Source organism: Protopterus annectens, chromosome 7.part1 (genome assembly GCF_019279795.1).
Source record: "Protopterus annectens isolate FY-2018-M chromosome 7.part1, PAN1.0, whole genome shotgun sequence".
Taxonomy (NCBI): Eukaryota; Metazoa; Chordata; order Ceratodontiformes; family Protopteridae; genus Protopterus; species Protopterus annectens.
The window spans coordinates 439,464,814-439,487,854 of NC_056740.1; the positions used below are offsets into that span (position 1 = coordinate 439,464,814).

General features: G+C 38.3%; 1 protein-coding gene across 1 annotated transcript in view; it reads right to left on the reverse strand.

The window, feature by feature from the left end:
• Positions 1-178: 178 nt before the first annotated feature.
• Positions 179-23,041, reverse strand: part of AQP9 (aquaporin 9) — a 688,967-nt gene continuing 666,104 nt past the window's right edge. Inside the window, exon 6 of the mRNA XM_044078900.1 lies at positions 179-545. Within this exon, the coding sequence (XP_043934835.1) occupies positions 191-545 (355 nt within the window). The 3' untranslated portion in view covers positions 179-190. The remainder of the gene's footprint in view (positions 546-23,041) is intronic.

Consider the following 23,041-nt stretch of genomic DNA (forward strand, 5'->3'; position numbering starts at 1 on the left):
GTTATTCTTGAGTGTACACCTCTGTAAACGTATTTAAGTGCAAGAAGTCCTGTGGAATGAAACAATAAAGTAAAATGAAATGAAAAAAAACATTCATACTATAGGAAATATGATTATTCACAACTGATTTTATTCTTTAAGAGAAAATACAGTAATGGTATCTTCAATGGGAGAAAGTTCTTTGCATAAATCAGTTCCAACCCTTCCATGCGTATGAGTTAGTAATGCCCATGTCTTTTATTGGCCCTTCAGCTATTCGTTTCTGGTCAGGTGCCTTCTCACCTGAGTTTAAGGTGAGTCTTTCCACAAGGTCCTTTTCCTTATCACTGGTCAGTGTCATGTATTCTTTCATATATTCATATTCATCTGGAGTTGCTCTACCACAATTATCACAATGTTTGCTGTTGTATAGTCTGTCTACAACTCCTGCAACTTTCTTGCTACTCAGTTTTTGATACCCCAAAGGAAAAGGTGCTGGTGTAATTGTACCCCAGGGCTTCTTTGACATCTTTCTACACAGAAATATTGATTTACCTGTTATAAAACTGTACAAGAGAAAAAAAAATAAAGATTTAAACAAACTAATATTAAATTATACTGATTAAAAATGTTGAATTATTTATGTTAATTGTATTAAGTATATTATTAGTAATGATAATTGTTTCCTTGCATTTTATACTGTTATATCCAGAATAACAAATCCAGAAATGACTCCTGCACACCATTAAACCACAATAGAGGTCAAATTATCCAAGCAATCCTACAGACAGCATTTTACATAGATGTATAAGACCAGATTAAAAGAAAATGCTAAAGAGTGTTTCTTGGAAGTAAAGGGACATTGATTTGTATAAATAAATAAATAAAATGTATCCTTAATAAGAAGAAATTGCAATATGGCTACTGCGGGAAAAATACTAAGTCCAGCAAGCATTTTAAGGGTTCTATAAATAGGTTTATATGGCAGTTATTTTAAATTATAAATGAAGCTCTTGTACATTGACAGCCAAATCACATATATCTCATTGCAAACAGTGAATTCTATTTTTTTAATTAGTACAAGTACCAACATTTATTAAAAGGCTTGTAGCAGCACTGTCTCTTTATATCCTGAAATATAGTGTGACTTAATGTTGTTTACCCTCAGCCCAGTCATTGCAAACACTGAATTCTATTCTTTTAATTAGTACAAGTACCAAAATTTATTAAAAGGCTTGTAGCAGTACTATCTCTTTATATCCCGAAATATAGTGTGACTTAATGTTGTTTACCCTCAGCCCACTCTGTGTATGTAGTAACGGCCACCAAACTTATAAATTATTAAGTTGTAGTGTACAGAAAAACTGACTCTCAAGTGCAGATTAAGCAGTATTGATTTACTTTTGTGTTTCAGTTACTGGAATCCTAGCTTCAGGGTCCTGTTGTAGACACACATCACACTGTAGGCTGAAGGCTAAGAATTTCACTAACAAAAAACACCTATGCAGCCCAGGTAGATTTCTGTAATGGATTCTCAGTGCCATCTTGGTTCCATTGAGGACAGGGAATTGTATGTATATAATCACTTATTCTTCATATTGGAATCACTAAAGTGAGCATTTCTCAGTAAGTATTTAATGCAGATAATTTTACCATGCATTAATACCATTGTTAATATGTGTATGAAACACACAAAGGTTATATAGGGTTTTAAACACAAAAAGAGCTGCAAATAAAAAACAATAAATGTTGCATGATTATTTTATAACTTGGCGTTATCAAACAAAGCATTTCACATCTAAACCTTATCAATGTAATTATATATGTAGTTAAATGTTAATTTATACACTCCTACATGCTTATAAACCACTTGTTTCTTTTCTAGCCATGAATATAGCCTGAAATATATCAAATATATGCAGTATTTTAAATTTTAGTATAGACCATGCTTAATATTAAGCAGTGGCTGTTGATGTATACAGTAGTATGGAAATGCATTTTCTTGGATTCTTTTTAAATCCGTCTGTCTTGCTGTTGTGTATTGTAATACCAGCTTAATACCTGCTGTGTCCTCTTTATGGAACTGGCTAAAACTAAAAGCAGCAGCCCTCTAATGCCTACCTTGTCTCAAAGCACTTTGGAAACAGCATTCTTGTTAGTACAGTCTTTACAAAATCTAACGTCTCCATTTTCATTTTATAGGGTTTCGTTTTCCCATCTTTAACTGTTCAAAGCATTTACTCAGGTTTGTTTTTTTTTCCTAACAAGCAGCCCCTCTGAAAGAAGTCGGTTTCTCCTAACTATAACATAGTAACTTTGAACAGGCAGTCTCTACTGCAACCTTAGTTACTTGCATAAAAAGTGTATCAAGTCCCCTAATTAAGGATTAATCCACTACTTAAGACCATAGGTTCAATAGTTCATACCAAGTAGATGGTACAGGTGAGCATACAGACCCCAGCCATGTAACCTAGAGAGTTTATTGGATGGATTTACCACCACACTCAGTGAGGGCAATATTGTTTATCCTAGGATTATATTTGACTGAACCCATACAATCATCAGTGGAGAAATTGAAGGAGGTAAATGCATTACCCTGACATACAGGAGGAGCTTGTTCCATGCGCAGGGGATTCTTTAGGTGAGGAATGTATCTCTTCAAGGGGTCTTATGTTACACTAAAGGTTGAGATCTTTGCAGGAAGTGTTTTTAGTATATCACTAGTATTTCTGAAAAGAAGAAGGTCTATTATTTATTTATTTATTCTGTTTATTTAACATTTGTTGACCAGGAAAGTGTGACTAGGACAGAGCCTATTTTCAGAGGAGGACTGGGGAGAAACTCTCCAGACGAATGTCTTTGGAATGTGGGAAGAAACTGGAGTACCTAGACGAAACCCACACAAACGCAGGGAGGACATGCAAACTCTGCACAGAGGGCACCAAAGCCGAAAATCAAACCGGAGAACCTCTTGCTGTGAGGTGATATTAACCACTGCATCACTGTGCCTCGCATAAGGCAAGACAGAGAGCATCCTGTAGGAACCAGTACAAGACAAGGCAAGTCCTGTCTGGGTACCTAATGGAACTTAGTCCTTTGTTTTTGTTTTTTTGTTTTTTTTTTGTTAGACACACTGCAGTCTTTCTCATTGGGCAGGATGAAGAGGTGCAACACAAATCATGCTGCATTTTTATTGTTCTGATAGAAGAGGATGATGTTATATACCTTTAGTTATTAACTTATAAAGGGTGGAAGATTTTCAAAAAATAACTGATATGTGATGATTGAAGTATAGTCTATTCTTGACAAAGACAGTTCTCTAGTTACTGTGTGGTCATATTTATGTGGCAATCAGCAAGCTACACTTGTTTCTAAAGACAACTGTAATACATTTTTTTTGTTATTGGTCGTTATACCGAGTTCTAATTCCGTCAACCCCTTTTGGAGTATACAAGTGTCCTTATGGGAGTCACTATCAGCACCCTGTTTACAGTCATCAGTATTTGCCTAGTCATAAACCTTTGACACCTGCAGCAACATTGCAGAAGTAGGTAACAAAAAGTAGGTGACGCAGGACAGAGCCATGAGAGACATCAGCAGTGGTTATTTCTTTTGGAGAATACTGTACCGCCAGCTCTTATATGTTTAATCTAATGACTCTGTTGATAGCGCCAGCAAAGAGAATCATATCAATGTCTTTAGTGACGCCCGAATACACAGCATGGAGAGAATTGAATTTGTTAAAGGTATGTGCTACATTTTAGACAAATCAATCAGATTAAGGAGATGGAATTTAACTTCAAGAAGCCAAACTGATTAGGGGCAAAGGTTTGTAGGTCACCAATTATGAGTTTGAACAGCATATATGCCATCATTTTTATGGATTATGTTTGGCGGCTAAGAGGACAGTTGTAATGGTCTGTGGTGGGAACACTCTTGTGAAATGGCACCATGATGACCATTCCCCACAGATGAGGTGAGAAAATGGGGCTATAAAGGTTTACTATAAAGGTTTAGGAGGGGTTCAACCATAATGCACTTTTTGCTGACTAGGATACAACCTTACATATTGTCTTTATTCCATGGAGACATTGTTGCTTGTTTTGGTTAGAGCTGCTAGGATTTGGTCGATAGTGATCGAGAGGGATGGAAAGTTTAGTGATTTGGGAGAAGGAACATGCAGGAGAGCAGGAGGGGTGAACTGGAAAAGACTTTGTCGGCTAGGATGTGGATGTTGGTTATGGCTTAGGGATTAGAATAGGCAGTTTTGTTTAACAAGAGCTTGGCGCAGTGTTGCGGTTAACTGATAAGATGTTTAATATATGTTAAAAAGGCCTTATCATTATCCTTGGAGGACAGCTTGATACTTTCCATTCATATGCTGCCTTGCCTTCCTAATGGCATGCGTGAATTATGCGCTGCCATGTCAGTATCCTTACGGTGGGAGATTCGAATCTTATATAAAAAGGAAGTAGTCTTTTTCTTTTATTACGTTTTTTTTTAGTTCAAAAGATTTATCATAGGAGCTTATTTTTGAATTTCTCATATTCTGATGCCAAATGGGGACCTGTTTTCTTTATATGTTGGTTTAGGTGGGCATAGAAGTCAGAGGTATTTGAATCCGCCTTAGTGACTAAATCAGCAGATGGGAAAGATTTTGAATATCTTCAAGCCCTCAAACAGTATATTAGATTGGCTTTGGAGGAATATGGCCTAGTTATTGGGCAATATGACACTAGTTCTAATGAAGGAGACAGTTTAGTGGACAGATTAGATCAAGGAGGGCAGGATATCTGTGGGGTACAAAAAAAAGCAACATTTAAAAGGAAAAGATCAAGTATGATGATGCCTCTAGTGAGAAGTCGGACTATTTAATCTATAGAGCTGATACCGATAAAAGTGAGGAACCATTGGGTGGATTTAGTATTTGTTCTATGAGATTTGGATGGGTAGTTAAAGTCACCCAGGATTAGCACTCAGGGATATACTGATGTAGCTATTGTGGTCATCAAGAGCCACTGGGGGTGGGGGTCTACTGTCAGTAACGAAGTAGCAATTGGCTTTATTTAGAGTGAGTAAAATGTGCAGGAACTACAACCTTGTGTAATGTAATGTGGAGCTGATAAATAAAGATACCCTTTGCTGCCCCCAGATGGTGTGAATGAGTAAGAGGTGCTGAGGTGATATGGGGCAGTATGGGGGTAGAGACATCAGCACACTGAAACTAATTATGTCTTCTAGCTTAGGAAGCCCATAGCCGGCCTTCGGCATAGGCCAACTAGGCGGCCGCCTAGGGTGCCGGTCTAGCATGGGTGCTTTTCCAGTATTTATTTGGTGTAGGTAGACCAGGATGGGGGCACCAGGTAGTGTGGTGGAGGGCGCTGTGGAGCCCTTTTGCCTAGGGCACCAGTTGACCTAGGGCCACTCTGGAAGCCCTCAACATTAGGCAGTATTTTTTTTATTTAGAATCTTACCATTGAGCAGTGTACCACTGTAATGGAAGCCAGAGTGGAATCTCATAGGCGGAAAAGTCCAAGAAATGAAACTTGCCTAAAGAAAGGCAGTTTGGGGGGGGCAGAAAATGATGTAAAAACTATGCAGAATCCTTAAGGGGAGAGAGAAAGACAGAGAAAGAGAGAAAGAGGGTGAGAGAGATAAGCCTATCCCTTGTGAATAGACTAGTCTGTCGATCATCGCCTCCCATAGCAACACACAGTGGATCTTCCAGGAATGACACCAGTTAGCTGATGGTTGAAGTCAATTATTTTGCTTTGGAACTGTGCCATCATTTCCAGAGATGTCAAGATACCAATCATGACAAGAGTGTTTCCTGCAATAGACACATGTACAGAGAACTCAGATATGTGTCTCTGCATGTACTCTAGGGTGGATTCATTCCAATATGGCAACTATGAAGCCATGCTTGTATTTGGGATGGAGCTCTCAAAGGGCTCTTGGCACATCATGAACATTGGTATCAGAGAGAGCGTTGATTGTGACTATATTTTTGTTCAACCCAATGAGTAGAGCATCAGTATGTCTGATACACAGTCACATCTGGACACAGCCACTAGAGATCTTATGACCATGGGTTCTGAACCAGAATGGCTCCTCTTAAGTGTGGGTAAGAGTGCAGATGAGGATACATTTGAGATTATGGCACCCCACTCTACCCAGCACTTCTGTACTTCTTGAACAGGTTGGCTGCAATACATTTGTGTGTGTGTGTGCGTGTGTGTGTGTGTGTGTGTGTGTGTGTGTGTGTGTGTGTGAGTGTGTGTGTGTGTGTGTGTGTGTGTGTGTGTGTGTGTGTGTGTGTGTGTCTGTGTATACATATACAGTATGTATATATATATATATATATATATATATATATATATATATATATATATATATATATATATATATATATATATATATTAAAGTTGACATCTGTTTTGTCAACAGACTTTGGTCGACAAAACAGCGGGTTGACAAATGTGCGAGACTGCTATTTTGCTGGGGTTGGGAAATATGTCCTTTCCCTGGTACTGCATCTCAGACTTAGAATTTATAATTAGCAGGGGGTCTTGGGGTGCTAGGCAGCTGGTCTCCTGCACAAAAAAATATTATTATTATCATTATTATTGCATCTTCCAAGGTTATGTCTTGGAGAATGCGCAGTTGAGTGTCAGTGCTGTTTAGATTATTTTAGACTATTTTATGCACAAACAAATATATATATATATATATATATATATATATATATATATATATATATATATATAGATATATATAGATATATATATATATATAGATATAGACACACACACACACACACACACACACACACACACACACACACACACACACACACACACACACACACACACACACAAAGACAAGATATGCAGGCACACACACATGCATGGGTTTGGGTACGCGTGTTTGTATCTGTATGACTAAAGTTCAAGTCTTTTGTGATGATTAGTTTTAATAAGTGTAATCACAAAAAACACATTTGAAAAATAAAATATCATTAAAAATAGAGTTCTTGCAGGGGGGAAGCCTCATCCTTTACCCTCACACCCTTCCTACACCTCCAGTGTTACTCTTCTTCTTGGAAACCAGAAATCCCCATTATATTTCTTGTCTCAGTATTAAAAATCTTGGTACTGCAGATCAGAGTGTCTGCACATCAGCTGTAAGTCTGGCACCCATGCAGACATATACATATTAAAATGTATATTGCATTTATCATGGGTGTACTGGCCACAGCTCTGTATATGCATATGGTGACTGCAGTTTTGCATATTAGCACATATCAGTTGACAACGCATCCAGTCTGCTCTTTCATAAAGATGCATCTAAAACTCATTGGTTATGGCAGGTGGAAACCTTTCTTCTCTACTTTACATGGTGGACAATGTGTGTTTCCTAATCTGTACCCCAGACAAGTTTTATGGCAGCTTACGTAAAAAAAAAAAAATAGTCTGTAGGTATATCTTGTCGCTGCTCTTTAGTGATGATTGCAATTATATAACTAAAAATAGTCATGACTTTCCACCATTTCCAGCCTGCAGTCTGAGTCTTAACATAATAGTTTATTGAATTTTTCTCTGTTATGATTATTATAAGTCATATAATTAAAATAAAAAAAAATCTTGCACCTCTGGTCTACCCACACATGCAGAGATTGACTTGATTGCATAAAGCACGTAATACTGCTATTTAATACTACTGTTGGTGCTAGGTGAATCTCATCTCAATGGCCCCTTGTCCACAAAATGCCCCAAGCAACTCTCCTTATAGACATAAAATAACACTGATATGCATAGCCACCTACCCAGATTATTGTAGAGGGTCACTGCTTTACAGCAATGAAGTAGTCAGTGCAGGTGTAAACATGTTTACAGCATTAAAGGCAAACAAGAGAAACTCCCCATAATTATGTAGTGACTGGGAGGTGAATTGGTGGCAAAACAGTAAAGAAATAATTTATTCAAACTGTCTCTTGACCAAAGGATTACCTGGTTCATACAGATGAATTTTCTATCTTATAGGCCTAATATCCTTTACCCTGGGCTAGATTTTTTGGGAGTTAAGGAGCAAGGTATTATATTCCTCTAAACATGTAAGCAAAGACATTTTTAAATCTGGAGAGATGTTTCTCCCTTTCTGTGTAGTTTCTAAATTTCTAAGTGGGTGCACCTGAAATTGCCATCAAATGGCATGTTGACATATACAGTTGTGATATCACCATCTGCTTTCCCTGAGATGCTGTGATACTAGGCACATTAAATTTAGTATGAGTTAATTGGAGTCAGGTAAAAATAATTTTTGTCAAATATCTCACCACAGACCTTTGCTGGAATTATAAAAATAATAGTTTAATAGCTTTGAAACACCATGTATCGGGCTGCCCAAATATAAATAATTTATCTAATAAATTTTAGAAGAAAGCCAACACACTCTGAAAAAATAGGAGACTCTTTGTTTTTCACCAGGAACAGAACAATACAGAAATACATCCATGAAGGGCAATATGTGGGATAATATTATAAACTGAAACATGAATACATCATGAAGATCTTTGAAGTAAGACAGCTATCCGTCAGCAACATCCTATGGGCTTCTGTATTTAGTCAACAAAGCATTCACATCAGAGCTAATGGCATTAAGGATATTCCTCACATTTTTAGTGAAAAATAAATAGTCATGATGATAAAATTAAAAGAAATATACCTTTACATGTATATGCAATTACTCTTCATTAAGACATCTGTGCACACAGCTGTTTTGTTTTTAATAATGCACTCACATATTTTGTACTTACCTGAGTTAAAACTGTAGACCTACTTTTTTATCCTGTTTACTTCTTTAAGAAAAAGTAGAAGAAAGGTTTTGTGTATTTTTGACTTAGAGTGCTGTTTTATTTGATAACTGGTATTCAGTTCCTTCTTGCAAACAAACAGTACAACACTTTGCTTTCTAAATCCTTGCAGGATGTCAAGAGATCATGAGAATATGATGTTACTGCATTATGACATCATTCTATTTGTGACACTGGTGTCAGTATTTGTTGTCATAGTACAGTCACTGTTCTCATGTCTCCTGACCAGGCTGTATCAGCAACCAGTCTGAATACTTATGTATCACTTACACTTGTATATAAAAATACATTCATATGATACTTATATACAGAGACACTGTCTGTTATGACTATGAGTTACATTCTAAACCTCACTCTTAGCTAACATTTGGAACGGCTACTGCTGGTCTTGTTTTATATATTTTTTTGTAGATTTGATAATAAGTATCCATTCACTATGTCTTTATGTACATGTAATAGATATCTTCAAAGTTTAGTGTTAATGAACTGTTTACAGTTAATCTTAATATGTTAACTTCTATGGATAGTGGTCAACAGCAGGTTGATAGTTGCAGTAAAATTCAGTGTATCTATTTCTGTATTCCTCTGAACTGTTTCAAAAAGCAAGTTACATGGCAGTGTCTCATGATGCCAGATATGGTATGTGCTTATACTGACTGTTATTAGAACTTTTCTCTACATTTACAAAATGTCACAACTGTGGAGTTCTTCTTGCTGGACCTACATTGAAAATGAGCTCTAGCCAGCTGGAATATGCAGTTCAACAAAACCCATTAATTAATTCATTTATATTCTTTCATGCAGTTCTTCATACCTGTCAACTCTCAAGATTTTCATGGAATGTCCAAATTTTGCCTCTTATTTTTCTTCTGTTCCTCCAACAAAATGTGGTTTTCTGGCAAATCACTGAGAATTGAAGTCACTAAATAACATGCATTTGAGTTTCAGAGTTCATATCTTTCAGAAAATGCATACTAACACAAATCCTGTTATTCTAAGAACTCTCTAAGTATACAAAAGCAATATTTTTATTTATTTTATTTATTTTATTTTACATTTGTTGGCTGGGCTAGTCTAGCTGGATACATGTCCATTTTCAGTAGAGGTCCAGGGAGATAAGCTCCAAGCATTAGTAAATTACAAAAAAGATTACAATAGTTAAAAATGACAATTCAAATACAAAGAAATTACAAAAAGATTTAAGAGAATCAAAACAATTTTCCTGTGAATAATAGCTCGCAGGCTGTGCAAGGTTAAACATACAATTGGGTACAAGGACACTCAGAATTCTGAAGTAATGATTAATAGGTCTGAGAAAGATAAAGAGAGAGAGCAGAAGGAGGCAAGAATCACAAGGGCTAGAATAAGGTTAGATTCTATTGATTAAAGGCTGTAGAGGGGACAAAGGTTGGAAGGAAGGGGTATAGAAAAAAGAGCATTAAGGGGGAAAAGTAGGGTTTAGTCTGGTTTAGAACAGGGACAAAGCCAATGAAATTTCAGATGTTCTTTGAGATGTTACTTGAAGAGTGGTGTGGATGAGAGAGACATCAGTGTACTAGGAAGATTGTTCCAGATTTTACCCACAATGTTAGTAAAAAGTGAGTCCCCAGCTTTATTGTTTGATTTAATATTGGAGATTAATAGCTTATTTGCTGAGCGAAGTGTTGCAAGATTTTTATATTGGGAAATCAGGTTAGAGAGGATTGGGGTATTGTTTGGGTGATGAAGAATATTATGTGAGATAAGCAGTTGCTTATACAGTAGATGGTTTTGTAGTTCTGACCATCCAAGTTGTTTAAGGTTTTGACAGTGGTGGGTTCTGAAAGGGGTGGCAGTGACAAATCTAGCTATGTTATTATAGCTAGTTTCAAGCTTGCTTAGATTGTGTTTTGATAGATTGATGTATATGGCGGAAGCATAGAATAGAGTAGAAGTTAGGTGAGTCTGGGCAATGGAGGTTTTAGCTAGTGGTGTGAGGAAGGGTTTGATTCTATACAGGCAGCATAATTTTTTATTGACAGTCTGTACAGTATTGTTGATATGTTCGTCGAAGCTGAGGTTATTATCTATGGTTATGCCCAGTAGACGTGTAGTAGGGGAAATAGTAGTTCCATTGTTAGAGAAAATTGTGAAGTGGAGCTCTGGTGACTTTTGAGTGGGGGCAAAATGTAATAATTTTGTTTTTTTAGGGTTAAGGAGGAGGTAGTGATGGGTGAACCAATTTTCAATGGTGTTAAAAACTGCTTGAGTAAGGGTCTGAAGAGAGATTGATGACTTAGCAGTACAGATTAAAGTAGAATCATCAGCGTATTGTATGCATGTGGCTTGAGGAACAACAGTATTTAGATCATTAATAAAGATGGAAAATAGAAGAGGGCTGAGGATAGAGCCTTGAGGGACTCCAATGTTAACAGGGAGGGGTGTGGAGAGATTATTGTCCCAGAGCACTGCTTGTTGTCTATTTTTTAGATAGGATGTAAACCAAAGTATTGCTTGTGGGTCAAGAGATTGGGCTTTTAGGACATTGATTAGTAAGTCATGGTTAACCATATCAAAGGCTTTTGATAGGTCAATGAATAGTGCAGAAGATAGAGAGTTATTATTTCGATTCTTGTTAATACAGTCAGTAAAAGATAGAAGGGCGGTAGTTGTACTATGAAACGGCCTGAAACCGTGCTGACAGTTGGCAAGTAAGTTATTGTGGAGCAGATGTTGGAGTAGTTGATGATGAATACATTTTTCCATTATTTTGGCAAATGGAGAGAGTAATGCAATTGGTCAGAAGTTGGAGATATCAGTGGATTTGCCTCCTTTATGTAAGGGGATTATATGGGAGACTTTCCATATGGATGGGATGTTACCTTCTATGATTGTTCGGTTTATAAGGATGGATATGGGATATGCTATGACTTTGGAAGCTATTGGAAGGTATTCTGCTGGTAGGTGGTTGGCAGAAGGGGTGCAAGGTTTGAGTTTTTGAAGGAGTTTGCAGATAAAGGATGTTGGGACAGGTTGTATATGGAAGGGAGGCACTGAACTGTTTGTGTTTTGTAAAGTGCTGGGGGAAATGGGAGATATTGTGTTTGCAAGAGTTTGTATAGTTTCTGTGAAGTAATTATTAAAGGCATCAGCTATTTGCAATGGGTTATTATGGGGAACTGAAGATGGGGCTGGAGTTTTGGTATGTCCTGGATGGAGAAGTTTATTAATGCCTAACCAAAACTTTTTAGGATATTTAAAATATGTTCCTATTTTTGGGCCTTTGTCCTCCTATTATTTCAGGCTTTGTCCAGATTTCCTGCAATAAGATGTTAAGAGGTATGCAGTTCTAGTAGCTAACTGTTTTTCTCTCACAGAACATCTCATTGGATCTGGCCTCTATTCCTACTAGGCAGCTAAGACGTGGAACTCCTTCCATTAACACTTTGAGAATTTTCGCATCAATTCAAATGTCACCTAAAAAAATCACCTCCTCACTGCACGTGTCACTATGCCCTTCTTCCTCAATTTATTCTTTTCATTCCACCATTTCGCAAATTGCCTACATTTTGTAACTTTCTTTACAAAACAACCTTCAGAGTAGAGTTTTTATTCTTCAACTAACAAATCCTTAATAGAACAGATTTTTTTCTTCAATTTACTAATCCTCAATCCTTTTTTTTTCCTTGAGTCATTTAATAACTCCTACCATTATTGTTGCCCACTGCAGTTCATTGACTAAGTCTTTCCATCCCCTGCAGTTTCTACTTATTAACTCATCTGTGGTATGCTTCGTGATTAATTTGATTAAAGGTCAAAGTCCCCAGGAATGGAGTTGTCCTCTGGGGGTGTAGCAACTTTGTTTTTGATTATATGGACCAGTTGCGTTTGTAAGTTCATAGCTTCATAGGTAAATACTAGGTAATCAGCCTGCATAACATTACAAGCTCAGTCAGAACCCCCTTTTGTATAGTCCCCTCCAGTCTCAATGAGGGCAAGATGATGCTACCCATCCAATTATCTAGGTTTATTTTGTAGATGGAAAATGTGCTACTCTGCTTGACATGTAGTGGAATCATGTCAATGTGTTTTATCTATGTGCTGATGAAGGTTTAAGGTATTCAGATACCATTTGTTCTTTGAAGGAATAGGAAGTTAAAGGGAGTTGGTTCTTTCATGGGTTGAAAGGCTAGAAACAGACATCCAAGGAGGAGACTATTATGGTCTAGAAGAGTCTGAGAACAAAGAGAGGGCTACCAGACTATCCTGATAACTAAGATTTTTGTGGCCACTGATCTTTTTAGTTATGAATCTCTGAGGTCTCTTAAACTGAATGATGTGTTTAGACAAATGCATGCCGATAGGTACCTTATATTCAAGAATGAGCCTAATGTGATATGAGTAAAGAGGAAGCAAGATTTCTTTTCATTTAATGGAGATGGCTTTGGAAATTAGATGACCCGGATGGGTCTATATTAGAACATCGAAATTTCAAAACGTTGAATGTTCTAATATCGAACCCTATTCACCGAAAGCTGAAAATATAGAAGCAACAGAAAACCAATTTTTTTTTCCTAGGGAAAGAATTTGGTTGTCCATTTCTGTTGCTTTGGTATTTTCAGTGCTGTGGTGGAAAGTTACGGGTCAGGTTCAGGTAAGTGTGCGATTGTGTGGACGTGGGGGTTAGGGCAGGTTAGGTGAGTTAGGGTTAGGGTGCGGATTAGGTATGTGTGCGATTGTGTGGACGTGAGGGTTAGGGCGGGTTAGGTGAGTTAGGGTTAGGGAACGGGTGAGGTGAGTGCGATAGTGACGGACCTTAGGGTTAGGGTTTGGGTTAAGTGGATAGTTAGTGGTGTGTGCATAGTTTAGTGTAGGGTTAGGTGTAAGATTTTAGGTGTATGTGTGTGGATTGCTGTTTGTTTGGTGTGCTTGTGTTGTGTGTATGTGTTTTGGAACAGCAAATATTTTCCCTAGGAAAAAATTTGCTGTTCTGTATGTTTGATGTTTTCAGCTTTCGCTGAATAGGGTTCAATATTAGAACATTCAAAGTTTTGAAACTTCGATGTTCTAATATAGAGCTGACCCAGACAGATGGTTTCCTGAACTACTGAAGATACATAATTGACAAACAATGGGGAATTATCAACTAAATTGTATAGATCCCTTATGAAAGCATCTGATTGGAGAAGTGTATTACTTATATGGTATGTGAAAATGTTTTATTCACCAAAATGGACAATGTTTTTTTTTCACATTTAATTTGAGACTATTGTCCTTGCACCAAGTGTTAATATGGTCAAAACCATATTAGAGCAATTGTGAGTCAGTGGAAGATTGAATAACAACTCACAATTTACAGTCCTCTTCAAACTTAAATATCCACAGGCCAGAAAGCTTGGCTTGAAGGTCTGAGAAATGGATGCCAAATTGGAGAGGGCCCAACACTGAGACTCATGGTACACTGTGACTCTAATTACCTGTCAGATAACATGTTCATTATCCACTGCATGACATAAGGATTTATATTCAGATTACAGGTCTGCCAATAATGTCTACAGCAGGAATAGTGTCAATTTTTGAACAAAATTAATGGGCTAAAGAAGTAGAACTTTCCTTTGACAAAGGCAAATTGATGAGGGTCCAGAGTTAAGAGATTTGCAATGCCCAGATGAATGAGTTCTGCGATAATACTCTCCATAGCTTTACATATAAGCCTAGTGAGACTAATAGGTCTGTAATTTCCAGGGCACATGATTAGGCCACCCTTGTGTAATGACATTATAATGGCTGTTTTTCAGGCTTCAGGAATTTAACCAGTAGAGAGTAGTTTAAGCAGAGATTCAGCTAGGTAATATTTAGCAATGATAATTAGACAAAGTGATATAGTATTGGGTCTATATTATAACACTGAAGTCTTACAACTTCGGATGTTATAATATGAAACCCATTGGATCGAAATACCAGAAAAGCGAACAGTCAGAATAGCGAATTTTTTTCCCAAGGAAAAAATTTGCTGTTCTGACAAACATACACACAACACAAGCACACCAAAATAAATAATTCACACACATACACTTCACAAAACCCTACACTAAACCATACATACACCACTAGCTATCCACTTACCTTAACTCAGCCCTAACCCTAAGGTCCCTAACCATCGCACACTCACCTTACCCATTCCCTAACCCTAAAGTCCCTATGGCACACTTACCTTACCCACTCCCTAACTCTAAGGTCCCTATCACACACTGACCTTACCAGCTCCTTAACCCTAAGGTCCCTATCGCACACTCACCTTACTTGCTCCCTAACCCTAAAGTTCCTATCTCACACTCACCTTACCCACTCCCTAACCCTAAGGTCCCTATCTCACACTCACCTTCGTTCGCACACTTACCTTAACCCGGTCCGTAACCTTCGCTCCACAGTCGAGGAAATAGCAAAGCTGCAGAAATGGCCCACCTAATATTTTCCCTAGGAAAGTATTCTGTGTTCTGCAGCTTCGCTATTTCCAACGTTCGCTGAATAGGGTTCGCTATTATAACATTCGAAGTTGTAAGACTTCGATGTTATAATATAGACCCATATTATCAGGGCCCATGGATGAGGTGTTTGTAACTTCTGGCAGGGTTGAGTGAACTTGTTCCATAGTAATTAACATGGTGGCTGGGATTGTAGAATCTTTGGAATAGCTGAAACTATGAGTGGAGTAAAATTTGTACTAAGTTTGCCAGCTAGGATATTAGTATTATTGTGGACTAGCTTTGAACATTATTGGTTGTTAGTTTTTAACTTCCTGACATACAGTAGAGAGTTGATTATCTGAACTAATTGGGGCCTAGGGTAGTTCAGATAATCAAACTGGATAATCAAACATATAATTGAACCGAATAAAAATCTTGTTATTTTTCTGCACACAGGAGATACACTTTTCTACCATTCAGCAATTCCACTGGACAATAAATGATATTTTTCACTTAACAGCGGGGTAGAAGCTTAAAAAACAAGCACAAGCAAATATGTATAAGGTTTACATATTCAGACTTTATGATTTTTCCTGCCTGAAAACTTTGGCAGGCTGCATTCGGATAATTGATGTTTCAGATAATCATTGTTCAGATAATCGACTCTCTACTGTAGTTAAAGAAAGATTTATAGTTAATGTTGGTTTTATTGGCTGTTTTGGGTTCATACTCAGCTTTGTACTCCCTAATGGTTCCATTGAGCTCTTTACTAGATTGCTTAAGTGAGCTGTTAAGGTAGGAAGATTGAGACCTCTTCTAAGCATTAATCATTTTTTTCCATGTTAAATAATTTATTTATATGGGTATTCCTCCAGAGGGTTTTTTTTTTGTACATGTTTTCCATAAACATTTTGCAGAGGCCACAATGTTCTCTGAGTCTGAAGGGGCTTGGAATTTAGCTATGCTATCACTTAATATGAGGTAGTTAGCCTTGGAAAAGTTCTTAAAGGTTCTTGAGTTTGCTGGGAGTTCAGCCTTTATATTTATTTCAACGGTGACTGCTTTATAATCTGATCTGACCAGTGAGGACATTACACATGGGAGGGTGCAGCATTCTCTCAAATTTGAGAGTACCAGATTCAGGATATCTGCACCCTTAGTAGGTGTGCAGACTAGCTGTTTCAGGGTATTTGCATTGACAAAATCCAGGAATCTATAAGCCTGTATGTTAGTGGTTATGTATAGGTTCATAGGTTCATAGGTTTATACTAGGCTATCTGCCCTAGGGCATTTATAAGCCTAGCCCAAAGTTTTGTGGCTTTCACCACCCCTTAAGTTGAAGGATGCTATGCCCATTATTTTGCCGTGCCTCTGTCCAGCAGTAACACAGAGGTGATCCCCGGGGTAAACCTGCGATCTCCCATCCAATGGTCAAGATTTCTCTTGAACAAAGCCAGCGAGGTGCTCTGCCTCACATGTACCGGGATTTTGTTCCACAGCATAGGGAGTCTCTGGGTGATGAATCTATCCCTCCAGCACGTCCTATTTATAACCGTGTTAAGGTTTAGGTCTCTTGATCTTGTAGTTCTGGTAGATTTAGATTTTTTGAGGTGGAGCATGTCCATTAATTCCGGGTTGGACATGGCCTTGTATGTCAGGCACAAGTCACCTCTGAGCAGACGGTATGCGACTGAATAGAGCTGGAGTTCCTTCAGTCGGGCAGCATAAGACATATTTTTGAGACCCATTATCCTTTTGGTAAGGAATTTTTGGGGTCTTTCCAATTGCTGCAGGTGTCTGGTAAGATACATTCCGAATGGGGCATTGTACTCAATCATTGGTCTGATGAGTGATGAGTACAGGGGAACAATGACCTCCCTTGATCTGGATGTGAATCCCTTCATGATCAGGTGGGCAATGTAGAAGGTCTTTCTAACTACTTTGGCAGCGTGAGTGTCAAAGGAGAGGTTACTGTCAACTTGGGTCCCCAGATCCCTGATAACCTCTTCTGTGCTTAGTGGATTGCCACCTATATGGTAGCTAGGGGTAACCTTGTTTTTTCCGAAGGGTATGACTATGCATTTTTTGGCATTTAACTTTAGGCCATGGCTCTGGCACCAGTTATCCAGTTATGTATCTGGGTTTATGATGGGATAGTTGAAATCACCCATGAATATGGTGTTGGGCTGAATTGTGAGTGACTCCTATATGTTCAAGTACATGGTATGGTTATCCTGGTCACAGATGGGGACCTATAGCTAAAAAGGATATCATATTGGGCTTTACCGAAGGTTAGTTGGGCAAGAAGTAGCTCAAGCATGTCATATTGTTTGACAAATCTTGAGGTGTGCTTACTCTTTATGTAGACTGATACACCTCCACCTCTTATCCCTTCTTATACAGTAGCTGGTCTAAATGTGTGGAAGGCATTAGAACCTTGTACTGGTGGGGTGCCTTCTGTGGCTTTAAGCCATGTCTCAGTAACTGCAGAAAAAAAAAACACTCTCCAGGGTGAGGAGCACTTCCAGGGACTAGATCTTCCTATTACAACTCCTAGAATTGAGCAGTAGCACCTTTACTTTATCTTACAGAGAATTTACTATGTTGGAAGGTTTCTCAGAGTGGTATTGCATAAAAAAGGCATTATGGGGTGGATAATGTTTTGGCAAATATCTGAAAGCCTATTGGAGACAGGTGCAAATTATCCCTGGTAAAGCAACCTGGTTTGTGGATCATGTCCCCCTTAGAATGACACCAGCAACTAAGCCAATTGTTAAAGTCAATCATTGTCTGTTTTATTGTGGTATCATCTTTGGGAAAGGTAGAATGCTGCTCAATGTTAGGCTCATGCCTGCCTGCCTGAATCATTGTCTGTTTTATTGTGGTATCATCTTTGGGAAAGGTAGAATGCTGCTCAATGTAAGGCTCATGCCTGCCTGCCTGAGATACATAATCTAAAATCTCTATCATGTCTCTTTTCAAATAGTCCAGGGAGGTGCATCTCAGGTCATTAACACTCACATGGACTATGACAGAGTCATACTGGTACTCGTGGTTCAGTGTCCCGAGTGCATATATGATCTGGTGGATTCTTGCCCTGAAAGGCAACTGATCATGACTTTCTCTTTGCTCAGCCTGCTGAGGGTGGCATCAGTGTGTCTCATAAGAGAATCTCCAATGACCAATATATAATGGGTTGTGTGGCAGTTTGCCTTAAGGTCTTAGAGGGCAAGACACTGTGAGATGTGGTTGTATGAGCCCTGTAGAGTTTTATCTTTGTAGAGACTTTGAGGTTTAGGTAGGTGGCATTTAAGAGCCTCAGTATATGTGAGTTTATGTGTCTGATCCATAGTAGATGTAGTGTGTGTGTTATTGGCAAACCATTTGGAGATATTAGTGCCTGTATGCGAGAGCCTTACCACCAAAGACGCATTGTAATTACATCTCTTGCATACTGTGTCAGTCTGCTTAAGAATAAGATGGTTGTTAGTAAACATGAGACAACTGCTACATTCTCTCAAGATGCCCATTTCCTACTGGCTGGCTACAGAGACACTAGGAAATACACATCTATGGCTGTGCATCCTCCTTTTTGTGATCTACGAAGGGAAGTACAATGAGAGTTTGGGGTTGTTGGGCTGGGTGGAGAGGTCTATGATTGATCTAAAACAACACTCTTGGGATAATGCTTCTCAGTGAACAACCAGCTCTTCTACAGTCAGCTAGAGACTTGAGAAAATAGCAGAACAAGTTGTATATGGAAAATTACAACTCTAGGTGCCTGCATCTATACATGGCACTGCAAACCACTGCTACACAGCTCAAGGCAGATTATAGAAGTTGATTTAGAGAGAACTCCAATCAGTAAACAGTGAAAATGCAGTATAATTGTATCTATAAAGCTCAGATTCAGAAGAAATTCACAATTCTCTCACTACTGTGAATGATACTTCAAGACTAAGGTTCCCAGACTAATTAAAATGCAAACAGAAAAAAAAATGCAGTAGACATTTAATAAATGAGGCTCAGCTTCTGCAGCAATTCAGAATGATCTCACTGTTGTGAATTATAGTACAAGACTAGACTAAGGTCCCCAGACAAGTAAAATGCAAGCAGAAAAAAATGCAGTAGAAATGTAATAAATGAGACTCAGATCCTGCAGCAATTCACAAGTCCCTCACTATTGTGAGTGGTACTACAAGACCAGGTAAAATGCAACAGTAAAACTGCAGTAGAAATGTAATAAATGAGACTCGGATCCTGTAGCAATTCACAAGTGCCTCTCTATTGTGAGTGGTACTACAAGACCAGGTAAAATGCAACAGTAAAAATGCAGTAGAAATGTAATAAATGAGACTCGGATCCTGCAGCAATTCACAAGTCCCTCACTATTGTATGTGGTAGTACAAGACCAGGTAGAATGCAACAGTAAACTGCAGTAGAAATGTAATAAATGAGACTCGGATCCTGCAGCAATTTACAAGTCCCTCACTATTGTGAGTGGTACTACAAGACCAGGTAAAATGCAACAGTAAAAATGCAGTAGAAATGTAATAAATGAGACTCGGATCCTGCAGCAATTCACAAGTCCCTCACTATTGTTAGTGGTACTACAAGACCAGGTAGAATGCAACAGTAAACTGCAGTAGAAATGTAATAAATGAGACTCGGATCCTGCAGCAATTCACAAGTCCCTCACTACTGTGAGTGGTACTACAAGACCAGGTAAAATGCAACAGTAAAACTGCAGTAGAAATGTAATAAATGAGACTCGGATCCTGCAGCAATTCACAAGTCCCTCACTATTGTGAGTGGTACTACAAGACCAGGTAAAATGCAACAGTAAAACTGCAGTAGAAATGTAATAAATGAAACTCGGATCCTACAGCAATTCACAAATCCCTCACTATTGTGAGTGGTACCACAAGACCAGGTAGAATGCAACAGTAAAACTGCAGTAGAAATGTAATAAATGAGACTTGGATCCTACAGCAATTCACAAGTCCCTCACTATTGTGAGTGGTACTACAAGACCAGGTAGAATGCAACAGTAAAAATGCAGTAGAAATGTAATAAATGAGACTCGAGTCCTGCAGCAGTTCACAAGTCCCTCACTGTTGTGAATGGTACTACAAGACCAGGTAGAATGCAACAGTAAAACTGCAGTAGAAATGTAATAAATGAGATTTGGATCCTACAGCAATTCACAAGTCCCTCACTAGTGTGAGTGGTACTACAAGATCAGGTAGAATGCAACAGTAAAACTGCAGTAGAAATGTAATAAATGAGACTCGAGTCCTGCAGCAGTTCACAAGTCCTTCACTATTGTGAGTGGTACTACAAGACCAGGTAGAATGCAACAGTAAAAATGCAGTAGAAATGTAATAAATGAGACTCAGATCCTGCAGCAGTTCACAAGTCCCTCACTATTGTGAGTGGTACTACAAGACCAGGTAGAATGCAACAGTAAAACTGCAGTAGAAATGTAATAAATGAGACTTGGATCCTACAACAATTCACAAGTCCCTCACTATTGTGAGTGGTACTACAAGACCAGGTAGAATGCAACAGTAAAACTGCAGTAGAAATGTAATAAATGAGACTCGAGTCCTGCAGCAATTCACAAGTCCCTCACTGTTGTGAGTGGTACTACAAGACCAGGTAGAATGCAACAGTAAAAATGCAGTAGAAATGTAATAAATGAGACTCAGATCATGCAGCAATTCACAAGTCCCTCACTATTGTGATTGATACTACAAGACCAGGTAGAATGCAACAGTAAAAATACAGTAGAAATGTAACACACTAGGTTAAAATCCTCCAGCAATTCACAATTCTGTCACTACTGTGAGTCATTCGACAAGACTAAGGTCCCAGACTAAGAAAAATGCAAAAACTTAAAAAGTAGTACAAATGAAATAACTGAGACTCAGATCCTGTAGCAACTCTCAACTCCTCCACCACCTTGAGGGATACTATTAGACTAAGGTTCCACATTGGTTAAAACAGGGAAAATGCAGAAATGGACAATACACAATTCAGATTAACACTCTGAATATTGCAGTGTGCAATAGTTGAAATGAGACGATATGAAACAGAGGCTAACTCAAACTTTAAGAGTCTAATGGGAGTGCCTTATCAGTTTGAGCTATCAGTGCCCAGTAGAAATAGCACTGGAAATGGCTTGCAAGCTCTAATTTACAGTAGTGGTGGGCAGCTAAAGAGCCACCAAGTTTAAAAGCATAATAAATAGGTTGGTGGGTTGGAAAACTCCAAAAACCAATGCAGTCAAACAGCAGTTTTAAACTCAGTGCTATTGTAGCTGAAATGGAATGTAGGTGAATACTTTAAATAAGAAAACGGTTTCTCAGCTCCTGCCACTAATTAGCTAGATCTAATTCCTATTCTGTTAATGAACGCTAAATGAATATTTACTAACTGACCTTAGCCAACAACTTTTAAAACTTCAAGAAAAAAATCCTTTGCAGTAAAACAAAATTTAAAATTTAAAACACAAATAAACTGTAATATAATAAGACCAACATCAAAAAGTAAATGAATATCCAAACCTTAAATCTAGAACATCCAAAAATCAATGCAGTCACAGCAATTTTAAACTCGGAGCTCTTGTAGGTCACTGTCTGTGTTAGTATAGACTCAGTGATCCTAGGTAAAGTTAACAATGTCATGAAGGAAGTATCACTTACCCTATGCTAAAATAGAGACCGACCAGAATATACCTAGGAATGTGGAACAAAATTCACTTAGCATAGTGAAGCTTGAACTTATCTGAATGGGGGTGCACCAACTGCAAAAGTTTTTTGTTTTGCTAGTTGTCAGTTTGTAGGGAGAAAAACAGTAGCTATTTGGTCACGTGGGATGAAGCACTGTGGTACACACTGCTGGTACACCAAGTAATAAACCAAGCAGAGCATCTTAATACATAGCACTATCACAGCAGAAAAGGATACGAGATAAGAGGCAGCTCCTTGATGCACACCTTGGAGGTGTAGTTCATTTTCTATATCAAAATGATCCTGTGTATTTGGGTGATGGGGAGGGCACCGGACCCACATATGTCTTTGTAGCAGAGACAGAGAGTATTAAAACCGTCATGAGGGCTATTCCAGGACAATTGATTACATTGCCTCTTTACAATGCCATAGTTTATCTAATAATATAGTCTTTTTGACTTTAGCAATAATATTTTCCTCACTTTCAGAATTTTCTTGCCATACAATGAATTTGTTTCCTACAGTAATCTGAGAAGGACCTTCATTTAGTGCTATCGATGCTTTCTGCATACCCTAGCGATCCCCGTTTCTATGGTGCAATAGAGGGATGCAGTCCTGACTCTGACCAGATGTCTCTAGATCAATTAGTATCTCAGGGTCTGATGAAGCTGGGGAGGACAGGTCTGGAAGGAGTGTCATTTTATTGGCATGCCCACTTTGGTGGGGATGGGTAGTACTTCTGTCTACAGTCTTGTGTTTACCTAGAGATGGGAGCATGTCATGACTGGAAGACAGACTGCCATCTGGAAGTCAGTATTAGAGGGTAAGAGAGGATATAACTTTGCATGCCAATAGCCAAGGTGGTCTGAGCTCTGGGAATACTTCTGGTGATAGTATGTTAGGTATAATAACAATAAATAGCAGCAAGTAGACAACTGGTAGGTGTGCAGTGGAGGGTAGAAACAAATTCTGCTATTCTTATCCCCAAAAAGATGAAATTTTGTAAAGAC